The following is a 19,800-nucleotide window of genomic DNA, read 5'->3' on the forward strand; positions in this document are numbered from 1 at the left end:
GTGGCACTACTTTAGAAGGACCGAAGGAGAAAGGGATCTCCTTTCCACCTTAAGACTGAGCCTGATGATGAGGATAAGATGACACAATTATCTTCTTCCAAATGGAAAGGAGATCCCTTTCTAAGTTGTCCTTTTGTGTGCTTGTGTCTGTAAGGGTTCTCTGCCCTGGGTAGTCCCCTAAAAAATGATTGTATTTGAGCTTTCATAAGAGCTCAGTTCTAAATTTATGAAATATACCTTGTACACAATCAAGAACCGAGGCTGACTAAGCTAGTTGATCACTGAGCTCATCAGATATTTTTTTTCATACTAAATGCCACACCTGACTCATCTCTAAAATGATGGTGCCTTCAAGTCTGAAGGAAATATGTCGCGATGCGAGGTCTTGTATATCAAACCACCATGCATAGTGTTCTAGAGGAATGTCTCCAGGGACCATGAAGAATAGAAATAGCAGTGCTCGTCCTCCAAATCCTTGCTGAAGTGCCCTCTGACATGAGTGGATATGTGAACCAACAGGCTGTGCACAGTAGATGTACGTGTTCTAACATCGTATGCTGGCAATCTCACTGTCAACCTCCTCTAGGGTCCATGAAACTCCTTGAAGTAGAGCACAAGATCTGACTCTCCCTAGTGGATACTACAGAGGTCAAATACTACTCTGCCTCACCTGACTGTCTACAAAAACTAGAATCAACTCTAGTCTATGATGGCCCTCCTCTGCAGCACATGGTGATAATTGAGACCAAAAGATAGAAGGGATATCTCCGTCAGTCAACCTGGAGCCAGTTTTGGAAGCGAGGTAATGAACCCCTTCCATACTGGTAGCTAAAGCGGAAGTGAAAGATTGAAAGTACATGAGGGTTCGACCCTCTCTCTTGACGTATGTTTTAACCATGAGGCACTAGGGCTCGTAGTAGCAATATGTCAAAAGTAGAGGGGACCTGTGGACTGTAGCTGTCTCCCTCCATTCTACAACAAATGTCTCCCAAGCATCCAACCTATCGAGAAATCGTGAGACCGTCTGTGCAAAGACCTCTGACCAACTATGACAAGCCGACTGATCCGCCAACCTCGAACTCCTAGGTGAGTCATGCAAGTAGTTCCTCATAGGTATGAATGTCGAGACAGTGTCAGCAAGGTTATCCAATTGACAACATGAGATCTGAACCTGACCTACCCCCCTGAGTAGACCGCACAGTAAGTAAGACCACTTGCGATGTGGCTAGGGCCATCCTATCAAAGTCTCCAACTGTTGGGGAGTCCACGGAGTCTCTGCTAAGTACCTTGGAGTGATGCGGCTCATGAACCCTCCTAGAGAAGAGGTGGAGCTCCATCCTCTGGCTCTCTCTAAGTAGAGGCTAACCCTGATCCTTCTGGAGAAGAAGGCGCTATAGCAGTCTATGGGCATCTCCTTTGTCTTCCTCTATGCCTCTGTCTAGAAATCTTCCTTGATCGGTGCTCTAGCAGCTCCATTGTGTGTCTGGGCATAGAATCTGCCACCTATAAGTCCCTAGTAATCTATGGACCCTTCAGAGTGTGAGACAACTCTTGAGGGCTTGTTAGGGGTGGCCCTAGAGGCTCCAATGGTCCTGGTGGCACAATGTCAACCTCTCTAGAGGCTCCCGTGGCACTATGGCAACCTTTATGGATGCTGGTGGAGGTTCAGGAGACCCAAGAGGCATAGGGATCTCTAGAAGCAATGTGGACTCCTGACCATCATGGGGGTGGTGATGGCCTCAAGATGTATCATGCTAGTCCTATGCATCTGTTGTCCCTAGTCCCCCTATCTCTGCCAACCCCAATCCCAATCTTCAGCACAAGCGTCTACTCGGAAAATCTTTGATGAAATATCCTTTTCTCTTACAGAAGAGACATTAGTTTGGGTGACCCTCATACGTGATTCTCTGTTCTACATGAGATCCATCACCTGTGGTGTATGGTGATCATCGTGGGAACAGGTTGCGGAAATGGAAACTGTGAAGTCTGTGTCATCCTAGTGGCTCCCAACCCCGCAAGAGTCTAAGCATATGTCAATCTAGACCCTATAAAACCAGCCAAATGCTCCACCGCCTTGGAACACACGCTGATCTCATCTGAGAGCCCCCGAAAAAGAAAGCTATCTAAGGCCCGGTGTAGTCATGAGAAGTGTTTCTACCATGGCCATAGGTGATTACCCTACCCTGGTACACTTAAGGCGTACTCACAAGGGCTCTTTGTGCATGCTCAGCAGTTTGCAAACCAATCAAGACGTAACCCCAGCCTATTAGTTTAAACATCGTGACTATTACTTGCAACCTTGCCATATTGGTGTATACCCAGTCTCAATGTTGTTGGCCTCTGTTCGAAAGGAAACCAATAAATTGTGTTTGTCGAAATCCCTCCTCTACTACATCAATAAGCTACACAATGTCCGGGGGAATGTATATGAGCTTTAACTTCCTCTAGCTAGGTGATTAGAGTGGCACTGCCCTAAGGATGAGCCTCGACTTCCTCTAGCTGGGTGATTAGAGTGGCCCTGTCCTCCATCTCACCGGCCTAAGGATGAGGAGATGGTGGGCTGAAAAAGATGGCGGAGAAGATTAAGCAGAAGTGATGGTGGGAGCTGGCAACAAATACTTTCAAGCTTTGCGTGGGTTTCCAAGAGATGAAGTCATCCGTTGCAATTGTGTGCACAATCAGCAAACAAAGAAACCTCACCCTACAATCACCTGCCCAAATAGTACTGCTTCCTGCATGAAAATGACATTGGATTGCGCAAGCCTTGATGAGGAAGGTCGAGCCCAGTTTGATATTTTCCTTCAACTACTAGCATGATCAACCTACTACAAGTACAACTTGATCACGCTGAGATTTTATCTCCTACAAGACTATGTCTCAACTCGGCACCAACTGCTTTTTTTTAAGGTCATACAACCGATAAGCCTTTGACTCTTCATTGTAACCTACAAAGATACATTTTACTCATGGTAACCAGCTTTGACTTGTCTGCTTTGTTCATATGAACAAACTCATCAAATCGAAAAACCTTTAGATAAGTGATGATGTGTTTCTTCCCATGATACGCCTCATATGAAGCCTTCACCTCAACCGCTATGGTCTCTGTCATGTCAAAGATATGGATGACCGCATTGATCCCCTCTCCCCAAAAGGACCTTGGAGGCTTCTTCCTCATCAACATACACAGCTCCATCTTAGTGGCAACTTGTTCTTCCTCTCTGCCACTCGATTTTGTTAGGTTGTATGCACATCTGTCAATTGTCTCTTGCTATCCTGTTTCTTACAATAGGTATGGAAAGCCCAGGACGTGAACTCTCGCCCTTTGTTAGTGCAAGAGGCCCTCAACTTCTTTTTTTTCACTCTAGCCTTCCATCCAAGACGTATTTGAAAGCCTCGGATTTCTTTGCAATGCAATGTACCCATGTTTTAGCTAAAATAATAAATCAATTCAGCCATGTCTAATACTCTCTCTAACGTTCACAAGGCTGTCCCAGTGGATGGACTTCCACATATTGCATACATCCCAAAAGGCTATCAGGCTTGCATGGAGGGCAAGCAACACTCGGATGCATTCCCCCTATTTTCTGAGGTTGAGTATTATGTTACTTTAGCTAAGACTTTCATGCTTCAGCTTTTTACGCAACTGCCTGTCTACAGGGCAACCAGCTCAGTCTAATTAGCCAACTTCAGCAGCTGTCCTCTTGGACCGCTAGAGCAATGATTTAGTTATCGCAAGTCCCCCACCAACAATGACCCCCCTGCCCTCCCCCCCAGCCCCTTATGTGAGCAGGGGAGAAAAGGTGGGGGGGACTTAAAGACAAAATTTTGAATAGTAGATTTAAAAGACCGTCATGGGTAAGAAAAGAGTCCCCACATCCTTGTTAGACCCCTAAAGCCTCTAAGGCGCCTTTGAAGCCTACTATGGCATCTAGCATACTTGACTCAGACTTTTCGAAATCTTTCTGTCAGACACTTCATCACTTGGTCCACTATCAAAGACTCTATTTCTTACTCTCTTGGATCTCTAAAGTCTACGTTGACACAGATCACGGGCGATGGCATTCAATTGTTCCACCCAGCCTACTCTCGTGGATTGCAGATCGTCAGATTCATACGTTCCTTTGTTATTTTCATGCTTATCCACGAGACCCTCATTTCCCTAGATAGTTCTCCTTGCCAAATGTCATCATTTTAGCCTCTCCACTTGGTGCACCCTTTTTTACCCCTCTCTTGGGCACATTTAAGACCACTTGCCCCTTGGCATTATTGCACATTTAGGTGCACCTAGGCCTTAGCACTCAGAACTACCTAGTCAATGCCATTTCACCCTCACCTAGGACCTTGGCAGTTACTTCTCTTGACCATTTCAATTACGCACAATAACTATTACAAAATTTGGTCATCTAAGAGAAAATGCCCACCGATCTTTCCGAGGTCATGCTATCTCGGCTAGAGCATAACACTTTCACAATCCATACTTGAGCTTCACCCTCCTCACCATATTCTTGAACATGAAAATGGAAGGGATTGCAACATATCGACACTTAAAGTAAATTGAGCTTGAAAAACTCCCCAAAAGGCTGTTTAAAGGACTTGACCTACAAGAAAAAATTGAGGGAGAATAGAATCTCTATATTTACACACCTTTGATATACAAAGATGATAGAAGTTTGTAGAATATTAGAAGCCTGTATGCTTGCATGCATGTGTCTATACTGTTGCAAATTTCTCAAGAAATAGACAAATGCCACTTTTTGTATTTACATCAGCCCAATTTGAACACAACGGCATCAATGCATTGTTTCTAACCTAGATTGTACGTAATACAACAAACATTGATCCACTTATGTTGCGAACCAAAGGAGTAGGCATCAAATAATTGCTAAGAGATTGTTTGATTATAAGAAAGCCTCCAACAGAGTAAACTCAAAGAGGAAACCACAAATAGAATGTAGTATGTCAAAAAATAAGGGAAAAAAAGCAAGAGACCTAACAAAAAGGTTAGCATACAAATTTTGTTGCAAGGCTGTTAAATCAATGAAAGGGCGAGCAATTTTTGCTTCTTATTCATAGTCAGATCTTTCAGTCGTGAAAATTCTATGATTACTCGTCAAACATATTCAAGGTCTTAAATATGTCCATAAGGCTTCCAATCAGCATGCCTTCACTTTTCAAATACGTGTGCACATAGAAACAAGCATTACCTTGCCACTATTGCATTATCAAGAGCATACAACGCCTCAAGACTCTTTTCCCTTTCATTTGCAACAAAGCAGATTAGAGTTCCAAATGTAGTTGCGAATGAATTCAAGAACTTTTGGATGCATGAAATCAATCCATTGCACACTAGAAAAAATCAAAGAATGATTGGAAAGCAAAGACACACCGTACATTGCACCAAATGCAGCATAGGTCTCTTCCACAGGCATGGCTGGCTGAAGCAATGTTCCACCGGCATCGACAAGTAGTGCCTTATATTTTGGGAAAACCTGCACATCTGACCCTGTCATACATTACAAAGCATGAAAGAAAATCTGAGTCAGTTTTTACAGGGATAAGTTACCCTAATAAACTACATAGATATTCTTCCTGACTGGGAGCAATATGATAAAGTTCAAAGATTTATATATATTTAGATGATCCAGGAACATGCCCAAACTCATCCTCTAAAAACACAGCCATAGAGCAGTTTCAATCTCATGACAGTCACTCGTAAGGTTAAAAACCATAAACTCCATCACGCATAATAAAGTTCAAAAATTTGACCATAATGCCATCTGTTTTGGAAAGCTACAGAAACTTTGATTAGATCACCATCATGCTTGGCCAACCATATCCAAATAGCTGAGCGACACCTTGTACCAGACCTGATTAAAAACCGAGCTGTATATGTGCAGATCGTGTTAGAGGTCATCTCCTGATGTCACCGTAGAGAGAGAGGGCCTTGTTTGTGGGTGTGCCCAACCAGTGAGAGACTAGGGTAGATGAGTCAGGGCCTATGTTGTGGGTGTGCTCACCCCCCGTGAGGATAGGTATTCGCCTCATGTTGGCCCGTACTCATGCTATAGTGGCTGGCTGTGGAGGCGCCCTTTTGTGCCAGTGGAGGTGGCCTTGTAGGCAGCTCTGTGGGCAGTTGTGTAGGCCCCAGCAGATGCTGCTCTTGTTGTGTTGGTCCGACCTGCTGGTCGACCACTTGGCATGTGCTTGGGCAGTGGGCTTGAGCCCTATGTATAGGGCTGTGTGCATCCCTGCTGGTGGGTCGGCCCAACTGGCCAGGTCGGCCTGTTTGCAGCAGGGTCTCAGCCCTGATATAGGGCCCTGATGAGCCATTTTGTAGGGCTGGAGAGTCGGCCATGTAGGCCTGTTGGGTCAGCCTGCCCTATGCCAGCCGACTAGGAGGGGCTGGGGGGCTATATATTGCCCCCCCCCCCCCGCCCCCCCCCCAAAAAAGCCTTATTTGGTGCATCCAATGGAGCAGCACAGCCAGCTCAGTTGAGCAGTTCTGGAGCAGCTGTGCCTACCCTGTAGAGGAGTCCTAGGGCGGAGGTGTGGTGCAGATCATCCACTCTCTCTGCCTTCGTTTGTTGTGGTTGTTGAGCTGTTTGTCAGAGCTCTCGAGCAGCCTGTTGGTTCCAAGGTTTTCCCCCAGTTGCAGCAGGGCTTCTTAGTGTGTGTGTGTGTGAGGCGTGCTCTCTCTCTCTCTCTCTCTCTCTCTCTCTCTCTTCCTTCCGTTCATTTCCGCTGCACTTCTCACATGGTAGCAAAGCCACGGTTGGCTTAAGACCCGAGGGGCGGAGGGAGTGTTGACACAGAGGAGGATTAGGGTGCTGTTCGAAGGTGTCTTTGAGGAGGAGCGCATTCGAGGAGTGGACTGTTTGGGTGACCAGCAAAAGGGTGACTTTGAAGGGTGTTTTCAGATCAGAGAGGAGGCGTTTCCAAGGGACAGAAAGCGAGGTGTGAAGGTACATTGCGCTGTCAGCCCCTTCATCCTCTTCTTCCGCCTTCTCCTTTCTTCAATCCTAAGATCCCTTCCATCTCATCCACCTTCTCTTCAGTATATCGTCCCCTTCACTTCGACATGGCAACTTTGTCTGGGATGGCAAAGAACAAGACTAGAATTCCAGTGTTGCCCACATTCCCGGTTGACCGGTAGTTGGATGGGCTCAATTACAGCGTTTGGCGGGTGATGATGGAATATGTGTTAGTCATACGACCTGGGAGATTTCATCTTGATAGGTGTTTCCCGACCAGATCCCCTGGCGAAGGACCTTGGCATCCTGAAGCAAAAGGAGGCCGACACCCTATATCATCAGTCACGTTCCCGGCTTCGAACTCGAGCAATCCAGATGCCACGATCTTCCAGTTGTCCCCCTCATAATGAGTGAACAACCTGGAGTCTTCCAGGCACCATGCTCTAAGGGTCTATTTCAACCCGTCCTTCCTTTGGCAAGGTCCGCAACAAAAGAACCATCTCGAGAAATGAAATCCCAAGAATATCTCCAGATAACCGGGACCACGAACTTTTCCCAAACTCTCCAAAGTTAGGGATGGTGAAAGAAAGAAATCTAGGGGAGGAGGAAGGGAGAGAAGGGGCTGAAGAGGCTTCTGAAATCGACATCTCTGCTGCTAAACCACACAGCAAAGTCGAACAAACTCAACCTTCCATAGACCAAAACTCTGTATGCACCTGACTGAACCTGAGTCACCCTCCTCCTCGCAAGGGCACGTGTGTTGGGAGTGGAATCACAAACTTCTTAAACTTATGTGCATCAAATAGATGTGCAGACTCATCAATAGACAATAATCCAGCCAGAGAAGCTACCAAAAACCTTATATTTCCATCCAAAACTATGGACACAACAAAAGAGAGATAGATCCAAAGTCCCACCAGAGCGTGGTCCGCCGGATATCTCTAAACTTGAGCCCGCGTGCTCCACCTTGAGTGTATGTAGACTCTCCGTCCAGATTCCTTCCACCTTGCTGTTCGGAAGCCAGCCTAGGTGGCAGCCCTTTCTCAGCTTTGTCTGCAGGCTATAATGTACCTCCTTCACCTCCAAAAGATAGGCTCAAGGTAGGTCTTCCTGCTGCTCCAGGTGATGATTTGTGAGGGCTGAATGGCCCCATTTTATAGGCCCAGGGCCTGCTGCAAAAAACCGACCAGTCTGGCTGCTTCTGGCCGATCCAAACAGGCCGACCAGGCCCTGACCTGGTCTGCCTATAAAGGCGCCTGTGGGGCTCTCTTTTCTAGGGCCTTTGGCCCACACTTCAAGACAAGGGCTCAGCCCTTAGGTCTGCCCTATAAAAGGCCCGGTTGGCTGCCTCCAAGCAGCCCAACCAGCCTCTCTCTTGGCCGACACTCTATGCTGGTCTGCCCCGTCCTGTTGCGCCCCTTTTCAGCACCCTGTTCTCGCCTCAGCTTTGTACTGTTCCGTACTAATGCTGACGTCATCCGTGACCTCATAGCCTCTTCTCTTATGTCCCTGCTGCTGTCCTCAGCTCCGCCTTATGCTCCTGCAGATCAGCTAGGTCAGCCAGGTACCCTCCTCTCGTCTTTTGATGTGAGGTGCTGCCCATGTGGCAGGCCCCTCTCTTTCTTTTCTCTTGGGCACATGCCCTAGGTCTCCCTCCCCCACGCTCTCCTCATACAGGGGCTTACAGATGAGGAGGTGTTCCAGCAGTCCTAGTAGTAGCCAATTAGGCAATCCAAAGAAACCACATAGCAGGCATAACACGAAAGCTAAGGAAACTCTCTCTTACTAGGATTATGTCACGGGCATCCTAATGCTGTGGACATGCGGGCTATGTGCCAGCGCAGCAGCCACATCAGTTGCGACATAGGCAGCCATGTAGATAGACCATACAACCACGTCATCAAGTCATACAGCTATGCAGGAAGCATCACATCATTAAAACATGCAGAGTTGACTTTTTGACTGACCTGGTCAACAGTCGGTGTTGACCAACCGACTAGGGGCAACGGTCGGCATCGACTAGGCCAACCAATCTGACATAACAACCTATAAAAGGGCAGCCTTGTCCCTCATTCTTCATCCAGTCTTGGGCTTTCAATGCTCAACAAAGGCAGCCAAGAGCCCCAGCAGCAGACCAGCAGGGTAGCCCTTGGCCTTTAGGGATCATCAGTGAGGATTCACCTCCTCTCTACAATGCGAGTTTCCATTAAAGTTTTATAGTGAGGGTTTCATCCCTTCATACAGTTGTATTCAGCCCTTTGGGCATTCATACATTCGGTTATATATTTCTCTTCGGAGGCCCGCTATATTCTCTCCCTCTGATTCTCTCACTCACATCCACAGCATCACTTGTGTACTGGGTATATCATTTCTATTAGTTCAGTTAGTGTTGAGCTTGAGAGAGAGTGAGTCAGTCTATCTCCCGCTACAGAAGAGGACATGGGACCCAGGCAACTCCCATGATGCTGGCTAGCGAAAGCTAGATTCAGTCCTTGCATTTGCATCCATTCAAGGCTAATGCTTGAAAGTATCAAAGAGTTATGGATTCAAAGGTGTACTGCACTTGAATGTTCTTGCAAGTACAGCTGAAGCCCCTTTAATAGGCCTAGGAAAGTGGGCCAACACTTGATTGTATCAGGGATTCAAAAGTGTACTGACGAATGTTCCTGCAAGTACAGCTGAAGCCCATTTTATAGGCTTAGGGAAGTGGGCAGCACGTAATTGTATGTGGAATTATGCAACAGGGGTGCCACATGGCATGCCCCCATGAAAACCCACTAAAAGCTATTGTATGTACAAAAATACTTAAGAGACAACAACTATTGTGATCCTTTTATAAACTAATAGGACCCATTGTTTAACTGACTACTAAACTAAAACTTACTACTATTAGAGGGCACAAGTCAGGTTCCTTTGGCGGGTTAAGAAATTTTCAAAGCCAATGCCAAAGATCCCTCTCTCTTTGCCTCTCCTCCCCCACCTCCGCCTCCACCTCTGCCTCCACCCCCCCAGCACCTCATCCTCCAATTACTACCCCCCATCTTTAGACTAGCCCGTTCCTCCTTTCTCTCACCCCCTCCCCTCCGCCCCTTGTTCCCCTACTCCAATTGTTCTCACCGACCTCCTTCCAGGCTTCATTACCCCCCACCACTCCTCCTAGGCCCACTCCATAGTCTCAAGTTCATCCCGCTGCCCCCCTGACACCCCCCTGCCTCTCAAAGAAAGCCACGCCTCATCGGGTTCTCCTTCTATAGGTCTTTCCTTATTGTCTTCTCCGGTCTCTGTTCATCTCCTCCAACTACCACGGCTCAAGTCTTGCCCAAGCTAGCAACTCCCATTTGAGTTCTAGCGCCTGGGGTCCTAGACTACACAAAGGTCTGGAAGGAGTACTCCCTCGCCCTAGAGATCCCATTTCTGCACCCCTTGAAAGGAGGCACCATTGCCTCCAGATCTGCTCCAAACTGCAATGAACTGCTGCTGACTGACACGTGGACTTTCCGTACGGTTTGTCCACTACAGAGGCTCCACCTTGCTAGGTACTCTCCTAGACGTGCTGCCCACATGGCAGCCTATGTGCTCCCCATGTGACAGCCCCATTCTCTGTGTTTCTTGTGAGCTTGCTGTCCACGACAGCCAATGTGCTATCCATGTGGTTGATCACCACCACCCTAAGGTCAGGTTTGTCTGAGCTCCAAAAAAAAGCTTCCTCCTACTACTCTCCAATACCTGTGCAAATTGTTGTGAAGGAGAGATGTCCACACCAATGTGGCAGCCCAAGTATCTAACAAAAACCCCTCTTTGAATTCATGTACAATGGAAATGAGCCCCCAAAACTAGAGTGTCCTCGTCACTAATCCAAAAGACATTGATTTATTCCAATTGATGTGTGCACCTGCTGCGTAACAAAATAAATCCAAGGTTGCCCTGGAGAAAGTGAGATTCTATGGAGTGGCATCCAAAAAAAGTATCATCAGCTAGCTCACTATCCAAGAGCTCATTGTCCTATCTCAAAGGAAGTATCAGCCCAATAATGTCTGTTTCCAGGGGCATTGCTCATTGCTTGTGGAGCTGTCTAGGGGCATAGAGGATCTATCTATGCTCTCTCAGGACTGTGGCCAGGATGCAACGGATCCAACAAGACTTCACTTAGGGCATGGCAGCTTGGTTGACAAGGGACAACATGCTTTCCCCATCAAGAGGTCTCGCCAGCCTACAAGATAGATCGACAAAGTGTCACCCACCTGGACATTGAAGAGTCATCCCCCCTCTCAACAGAGACCTGAGTTCTCTCTGGAGGACGGAGTTTGTGGGACGGTCGCCAACATCAATGCTTGGAATCTCTGGGTAGTGCGCTGTAGTTTAATGATGGGGGTCAGCCTACAGCCACTCTTGTCAACATTTGGCACGATATCATCAATACCCTGCAAACCACTTGAGCGCAAGGTCTAGGAAGATCGCTGAAAGGTGGGATCGTTCTGCAAGGCATGGCCTGCAAGCACTTTTACACTCTCATGGATCGAGGAATCCACTGGTTTTATAGCCCTCCACCCTAGTTGTTGGCACCTATTCTAGGATACTCTAGGCAATGAGCTGGATTCTGAAAGCAGGCTGCATAACAGCCAGCTGTCTTTTCTCATTGGTCAGGCATTCCTTTTGGGGTTGGGGGGCGGGGGGGGGGGGGCAGCACACGTTAGCAGGCGTTTGGAAATGTTTGGTTATTTTATTTTCCTTTCTAATCATGCATTTTGCACATGCATATACTGCACATTTTCACAAATATTATGTAGATCTGCTGTAGTTGTGGAAATGTGCATATACTCCACATTTTCAGAAATATTATGTAGATCTGCTGTAAACATGAGAAAATGCAAGAATTTGCATAAAAAACACATGCCCAAGAAATTGCATTAAGACCCAAAATGCAGATTTGCCCTCTTTGTGGGGACCTGCAAAAAGGTTGCACATTTGGAAAAGTCCAAACGTCTTGTGCACTCGGTCATCGCAAAGGCTAGCACTGAGAAGATTAATGAGATCATTTACACAAAGTACCCTTGTAGGAAAAATATTGCATTGCAATTCGTAAAAGTGATGTGCAATAAAAGTTGGGCTGCCCATCAAAACGCTTTCATCTAACCCTGATTTTCATTTCTTCTTCCTTCATTGTCACCATTCATCCCCTAGCCTAGGAGTGACTTGAGCATGCTGTCAGCACTAGGGCTGCCTAAGACCAAGCGCAGGCCTAAGCTTGCTTTAGCAAGCAGCATAGCAGGGCAGCTGCCAGGTGGGGCTACCGTGCAGGCAGATGCAGCAGTTGTAGCAACAGTATCTAACAGGCAGAACAGCAGCAGTCGGTCAGTCAGGGGTCTGCCAACCCGTACCAAGTTGGGCCAGTCAGTCTTCATAATGTCAGCCAAGGTTTGACCTAAAGTGGGCCAGGTCAGCAATGACTCAAACCGCCAGCAGCAGAGGTCTGTCAGGAGGACTTCCCCCCTACCTTTAGGGAGATTTCAGCAGGGATCTCTCAAGAGGACTTCCCTCCTCGCTTCAACATCACAAGCACTAGCAATCCGCAACCTCAGCAGACCTTCAGCAAGCATAAGCCCAGGCAGACACTCAGCATCCTGGGCTCACTACCCAAGAGAACATCCTGTATTCTTTGTGCACTTGCTGATTGCAAAACCTGTCAGTAGATAGTAGCATACATCCAAGTCTTTTGCTATTAGAAGTAATCCATGTCCATGTGTTGGGCACCCTCATGTTACAGTGACTAAGAAAGCCCTTCACCGCCCATCTCCCGTTAGACTCAAGCAGCGCTCTGTTTCAAGAGAGTATCGCGTCAGTGAAATGAGATTTGTACAACACTAGATTAGAGAACCCGCCTACTAAACATAAGATATGCTATCCTCCAATAGGGAGTCTCCTTGGAACGGTTGCCATAGGGAAGCTCTAAACATTAGGTGAACACAGTTGCGCTATTGTTGAGAGTTAGGTTAACAGATGTGGATTTTCATGTATCATGGTTTCAATGATTGACGCAGTAAGAATATGCAACACTCATAACTCATCGAGGAAACTACCTGTGACAGATCGTTCGGCTCCTTCATCTTTCGAGAGAGCCCTCATCTGGTACTGCCGGGTAAAGTAGGGGTATCGAGTAATTGCTCGGGGGAGACCCACGATTGGAATCTTTTGGCCCAGCATTGCAAATGCTGGTGTGGTGCAGGACAACCTTCCGCATATGGTCAGAGAGTACGTACATACGTACATGTGTATCTGTGATGTATCTCTGTGTGCATGTATGTATGTATTCTCACTCAAAAAAAAATGCATGTATGTATGTATGTATGTATATGTGTGTGTATATGTGTGTATGTATGTATGTATATGTGTGTATATGTATGTTTGTATGTATGTATATGTGTGTGTAGGTATGTATCTCCTTCTTCTATGTTATGCTTCTTCGGGATGCCGCTAAGGGAATCCTTTTATGATTGCCTATATTCACAGTAAGATTATACTATCTGCTTGTTCCACATTGAAATTTTCGGATGATCTTGTAATTTCTGTTTTTCACTTTGGAGACAATCTTTTGTAATATAAAGACACATAGATTTCACTAAAAAAAAGTATTTTTGTGTGTGTGTGTGTGTGTGTGTGTGTCTTTATGGCAGTACCTTACCCATATTCATGCCGATTCCAAGACTTGACTTCAATATCGTCTTGAAGATTGCTCACTCGTCCGTTAATGTTGGCTCACATCACGGTTGCTAAGCTTTATAAGGTCTTCATGCCTTCACCTTGGATTTCAAATAGAGTTGTATGCATCGTGATGCTAGATGGTGGTGACATTAGACATCCAAATTTTCGCTTCGTCAACAAGTTTTCTTGTGGCGGGTGATGCTTGGTATCATTCCATTTGGTCAACTAGTGGCTCGCAGACATACTGCTCCTCCTATTTGTCACAGAGGTCAGGCTCCCCACAAATCGTTGGCTCATCTTTTTTGGCAATGCCCTTACACTCGCGACTTTCTTTATTTCTGCAGCAACACCTAAGGGCTCGCTTTCCTACAACTTCCTTGGGAAAGTTTTTTGGCTGTTTGAAATCCACCCAAAGCAACAAGGCTTTGATCTCTTTTTCACGTGGGTTCATTATTTGGGACTTTGGAGTCTCTGGAAAGACCATAATCATAGAGTCTTTCGAGATCCCACTTACTCCGGGTGTCATTGAGGCAATCTTTCTTTGATTGTCTGTGTGCTCGTCTAATAGATCATACTCGGGGATTGCTCATTGTAATATAAAGCCTAATGGATTTTACCCCCAAAAAAAAAGAAGCCTGCATATCAATTTTTTTTAAAAAAAGTGTGTGTGTCTATACACACACACATATGTCTATGTGTGCACACCCACGTGTTTATGTATGTATATATGTATACTCTCTCTCTCTATATATATATATGTTTATTTATTTATTGTTATTATTTTTTATTTTTTTATTTTCCCAAAAAAGGGGGGTTTTATATTATGGCAAAGAAAACCGATATCAAATATACAATTGTTCCTTTCATATATCTGAGACCATCACTGCATAGAGAAGCTAATTTCTCTCCTTTGGGACACACATGTCAGATCGAAAGATGTCGTTAGTTTGCGTGGAGTGGATCATCTCTACATGTCTTGGCGATACGATAAGCACATGTTCACACATATATATATATACGTATACATATACATATATTTGTATATGTATATGTATTGAATATGTATATGTGTATACATATACATATACATATATATATGTATATACATATACATATATATACATATATACATATACATATACATATATATACATATACATATATGTATATATATGTATATACATATACATGTACATATATATGTATATATATGTACATGTACATATATATGTATATATATGTACATGTATATGTATGTGTACATGTATATAGAGAGGGAGGGGGGGGGAACACACACACACATATTCTACATACATACATAGATGGTAAGTGTGTGTGTGTGTGTGCACGTGATCGCACGTGTGTGTGTGTGTGAGAGAGATTCTCACCAAAAAAAAAAAGTGTGTGTGTGTGTGTGTGAGAGAAGAAGAAGAAGAAGAATGTATTACCGTCCTCTGGGGGCCGAGAAACCGACCCATGGGACCCATGAAAATCACAATACAAGTGTCTCCCTTCTTTTATGGAAGGGGTAGGAAAACAACTATTCTGAAATACATTGAGTAATACAACATTCCCGATATTGAAGAATCTTGGCAATAAAATTGCCCAGAGAGAGACAGTGAGAGAGAGTTTTCTAAGAAAGAGAGGAGCAGTAGGTCAACGCTTCCACCTTCCTCCTGTTGTGCTGCTGGCCAAGGCAACCCTTTGGGGACACTTAGTTGTTCGTACACCCCTCATTTGAGCTGTTGAGAGGTCATGACTGCTGCCTAACATCATCCTTCCAATTTATCACTATTCCGCTTCACTTTCCAGGGGAATTTAGGGCCATGGGCAAGTCACCTTCTATCTATGCACATTTTGTCTCTATTTGCTCTCTCTTCTCACACGTTGTTTGCAAGGTTTTCATTTTGCCTTTTCTTGTCTGCTGTAGTGACCTGCCTCTAGCTCTATTTTGCATGTTCAGATTTTGCCTTTGGGTGGTGGGTGTTCATGCCTGTCTACAGTTCGTTTCGGTCTTCCTTTACTTGAGCTTTGCACTCTTACCTCTCGTTTCCTCTCTCTGTCTAATCTCGTTTTTTAGGGGGTTTGTTGTTTTCTCCCTTTTTAAAACCCTTTTATTCTCAGTCATTAACTCGATTTTCTATTGCCTCCTTCTATGGCTTCTTTGCTGGGGGTTTTCGCTTGATTTCCATTGTACATAGCCATAAAATCAGTTCTCCCTCACCATCTATACATACTTTAGCTTTGTAGAGGACTTTTGTTCTGCTCAAATTTTGCTTTCTGCTTTGCCTACCTTGGCAAGTTATGAATTTTAAAAGACCTTCAACATAGAAATATAGGCTCAAAACAAGAAGCGAAAGCAAGCTTTGTGTCTACAACTCTCAAGAGGAGTAGTTGTTTTTTTATGTTATGCACAAAAGTTTTGAAGGCACAAGAAAGGATTAGAAAGAGGCTCCTCCCTCTATTGGAATTATGGTGGAGGTTGATGAAATTGTAGACTCGATATGGTAATATGCCAAGCATGCTATCATCATCTTCTTCCTAGGTCGTATGCCTATTGTAGCCAATGTGGACAATCAGTTGACAAAAGCACTTTGGGAGGTTGTTTTATTCGTAAGGTGCATTATGCTAAAGTTATCATGACGGATGAGTAGCATAAACAAATGCTCTTAAGGCATTCTCGACTCTTTTATGGGCAGCAAATGGTTCATGTTTTGCCTTGGTCACCTAGTTGGGGTTACCATACATTGATTAGAAATCATTGCCTGGTTTGGGTGGAGGTGGTGGATTTTCCCCAATGCTTGCCTTCACTTTTTCCAAAAATTGCCATATCATTAGGAAAGGTGGTATGTCCACCTCACCCAAATGGAAATTCTAATAGGTTTGACATTCTTGGGACACAAATAAGCCCAATCCAAAATCTTACTCTATCACAATTAATAATGTGGCTATGGGAAGTGCCTACTATAGGCTGAAATGGGGTCTTTTTACAAGGGCATGCTTTGAGCACAAGAAGTTTGGACATATGGCTTCACCGTGTCTCTTGGTTTTGCATAAAATGCCCCCACATGCCATGCCTTCTCCAATATAGAGTAAGGGCCTTTTGGAATAAAAAATAAAGCCAATAAACCTGTAAATGCAACACCAAATAAGAGGAATGCTCAAGTCTTGAACAATGGGAATGCCTCTCGCTTAGTGCCTTCTATGTCTCAGCCTAAAGAGTGGTTCTTCTAATGGTCATATTCTTGCAAAAAACTCAGGAATTGGGATTACTTGGGCCGCTGTAACAACCAGCTATAGTTCTTTCCAGAAGAAGAAGTGGCTGGTTTGCTATCCTCCCATCAGGCTGTTGTGACACCTCAAGGACAACAAGGCCTAGATCTTGAGGTGGACATGCAGACTTAATATATTTACTTTATCCACTATATATAGCTATATAAAACATCTGTAAACAAATCAAGTGCTTGACCTTCAATTGTAGGGTTTGTGTGACACTCAGAAATGGAAGCTTGTATGGGCATATGTTAATGACTTGCATCCTGATATGGTGGCTCTATAAGAGCACAATCAGCATATGTATGGATGCAGGACAGGCCATTATGTTGGTTATGATATCTTCTCTGCAGGAGAACATTCTTTTTTAGGTGTTTCTTTTCTTGTCAAGCATACTCCTCACCAAATTGTGGCGACTATAAATGATAAAGAAGGCACATGGATCATCATTCAGTGTCTCATCTAGGGTGAAATACTTGAATTTGCATCTATTTATGCTCCTCAATCTTCTCATCGAAGAGCTTTAATTTGGGAGGATATGAAGTAATATCCTTGGAGGCAGCATATTTTTCTTTGTGGGGACTTTAATAATGCACCACTTCAAGGGAATAATACCTCGAGTAATACTCACATGTTGGCTTTGGAACGTCACCATTGGTCATGCTTGATCCCTCAACTTGGTCTTGTAGATCTTTGGACAAAGTTAAAACCCATGCTTTTAGGATATACCTTTCAGCATAATCCTCACTCTGCATATTGGGCCAAGTTGGACCATTGGTACATAATAAATGCACAGCAGTATAATGCTCTTACTTGTCAAATGTGGGTAGATTATGCGTTCCCTCATTTGGATCATGCTCCATTATGGTTGAGGTTTTCTTTTCATGAGACACCACATGATAGGATGCCAGATAAAAGTCCTCTTATTGTCAATAATAGCTATTTGGAGCATGATGAATATAAGCAAATGGTTAGTTATGCCATTGCACCCCTTCGGGGAATAGTGCGAGATTGATCTTGGTTATGCTTGGAATGCCTTCGCTTCTGACATGCAGTCTGTTATCCGTGATTATGGGAAGCATAATTTGAATGACTTGAGAAAACAGGTTGTAGATGCTAAAGTTAACTATCAAAAGTTGTCAAAATCAGGGATTTGACTCAACCTAAGCATGTCAAGGATTTGACTCAGCCATGTGAAGGATCCCTTGACATGGTTGCTTATGTCATGCTAAGCATTTATTATAGAGCAATGACCACGAAAATTGCCAAATGGGAAACCAAGGCCATGCAGAAAGCTCTTTTGGATAAAGCTTGTTCTTCTAAGCAATTGTTTAAAAGTTTGTATTATAAAAATCACGCTCAAAATGTTTGTTAGGTTTTGACATTGACTTCCTCATGGGCACAACTTGCCCAAGCATGTGTTGGTCATTTTGCTCGATAGTTTGGAAGTTTGGTGTCCTCTTCACAGGAGGTTTTGTTAGCAAGACAGAAGTTAGTACAACATGTTTCTCCTATTATTGCTCTTGACCAGGCTCTACTGCTTGAGACACCTTTTATAGAAAGGGAGCTTTTTGATGCTTTGAAGTCACATGGTAAATGGAGGTCCCAAGGTTGGGATGGTCTTACAGTGGAGTTCTTTTTGGCTTACTAGGATGCCATTAAGCAAGTTTTATTGCAAATGGTTAATAGTGCCAGGCCAAATTAGCAAATGCTAGATTCCTGGAAGAAAGTGTTGATTCTTTGTGAATCATTTGCTAATTGGAGGCCTATTACACTCATGCCAGTTAGCTATACGATGATTGCCAAAATGGCGGTTGATAGAATAAAAGGATTCATGCATGATGGTCTACATCATACCTAATATAGCTTTATTCCTTGCAGTAGACACATCACTAATAATATTGCAAATGCCTATGTTGGGATGGAAAATGCAAAGTATACCCAACAAGATGTACTCTTGTTGCAATTGGGCATTGCCAAAGCTTTTGATAATGAGCAGTGGGATTTCATCTTGTAGACGATGCAATCTTTCGGGTTTAGGCATTGAATCAACATGTTATCCTACTAGCTCTATAGTGATAGTAAAGCTACAGTATTTTATCAGGAGATATATCTGATCAGTGGACTTTATATCCTTCAGTGAGACATGGATTCTCTCTTAGTCCTTTGCTTTATGCAATAGTTGATCATTTGATACTTTGCTATATTGATCATCTTGTGGCCACAGATGTCCTGCATGGTCTATAGATACACAAAAGAAAGCCCATGATTGCGCAAGCTTATGCTACTGATTCATTCTTCATTCCCATGAACACACAAACTAGTCTTTCGCAACTCATGAAGGCTTTATCCTTGTAGGGAATAGCTATTGGCTTGTAGTTAAACTTTCAAAAGCCCAAGCTTCTACCTTTGCATGCTAAGGATTGGCATAGCTCTTTGTGGCTAGGGGAAATTGTTTTTCCCAACCAACTTGTTCGTCATCTTGGCTATCCTTTGGGATGGACCATCTCTAATCATCAAAAAGTAGATTGGGTACTTGTAAAGCTCAAGAAGAAACTAGAATATTGAAAATTAGCCACTTGGTCTCTTCATGTTTGACTCTGAATTGTACAATCAATTTTGGTAGCGTACATTTGGTTTTTCTTACCTTTGATGATGTTTGATAAAAAAGACATCTCTTCTTTCATGTCCACTCTTATGGAGACTTTTTGGTGCTCAAAGCATGACTGTAAGAGTATCAAATTACTTTCTATAAAGCATTTGTGTTTCCCAAAGATGCACGATGGCTTGAACATATTGAATATTCATATTTTGGCACACAAGGGGAAATTGATGCTGCAATTTTTGCAAGGTGATC

General features: G+C 44.2%; 1 protein-coding gene across 6 annotated transcripts in view; it reads right to left on the bottom strand.

Annotated features, from left to right (window-relative positions):
- The window catches only part of LOC147905695 (uncharacterized), a 122,489-nt gene extending 109,201 nt beyond the window's left edge, over positions 1 to 13,288 (bottom strand). For 5 of the 6 annotated variants that reach the window (XR_015541743.1, XR_015541745.1, XR_015541744.1 and 2 more), the window contains exons 1-2: positions 13,049 to 13,288; positions 5,387 to 5,503 (exon numbers count right to left, since the gene is read on the bottom strand). Coding sequence is in view for 3 of the 6 variants with exons in the window: in XM_087381266.1 (XP_087237392.1) it covers positions 5,387 to 5,503; positions 13,049 to 13,238 (307 nt within the window). In the remaining 3 variants the exon portion in view is untranslated. The remainder of the gene's footprint in view (positions 1 to 5,386; positions 5,504 to 13,048) is intronic. The other variant, XM_087381275.1, reaches the window with a different exon arrangement.
- Between the last annotated feature and the right edge of the window lie 6,512 nt (positions 13,289 to 19,800).

The sequence above is a fragment of the Dipteris shenzhenensis genome, chromosome 1 (genome assembly GCF_047967505.1).
Source record: "Dipteris shenzhenensis isolate YYH24624 ecotype China chromosome 1, Dip_SZ_1.0, whole genome shotgun sequence".
In the NCBI taxonomy this organism is placed as follows: Eukaryota; Viridiplantae; Streptophyta; class Polypodiopsida; order Gleicheniales; family Dipteridaceae; genus Dipteris; species Dipteris shenzhenensis.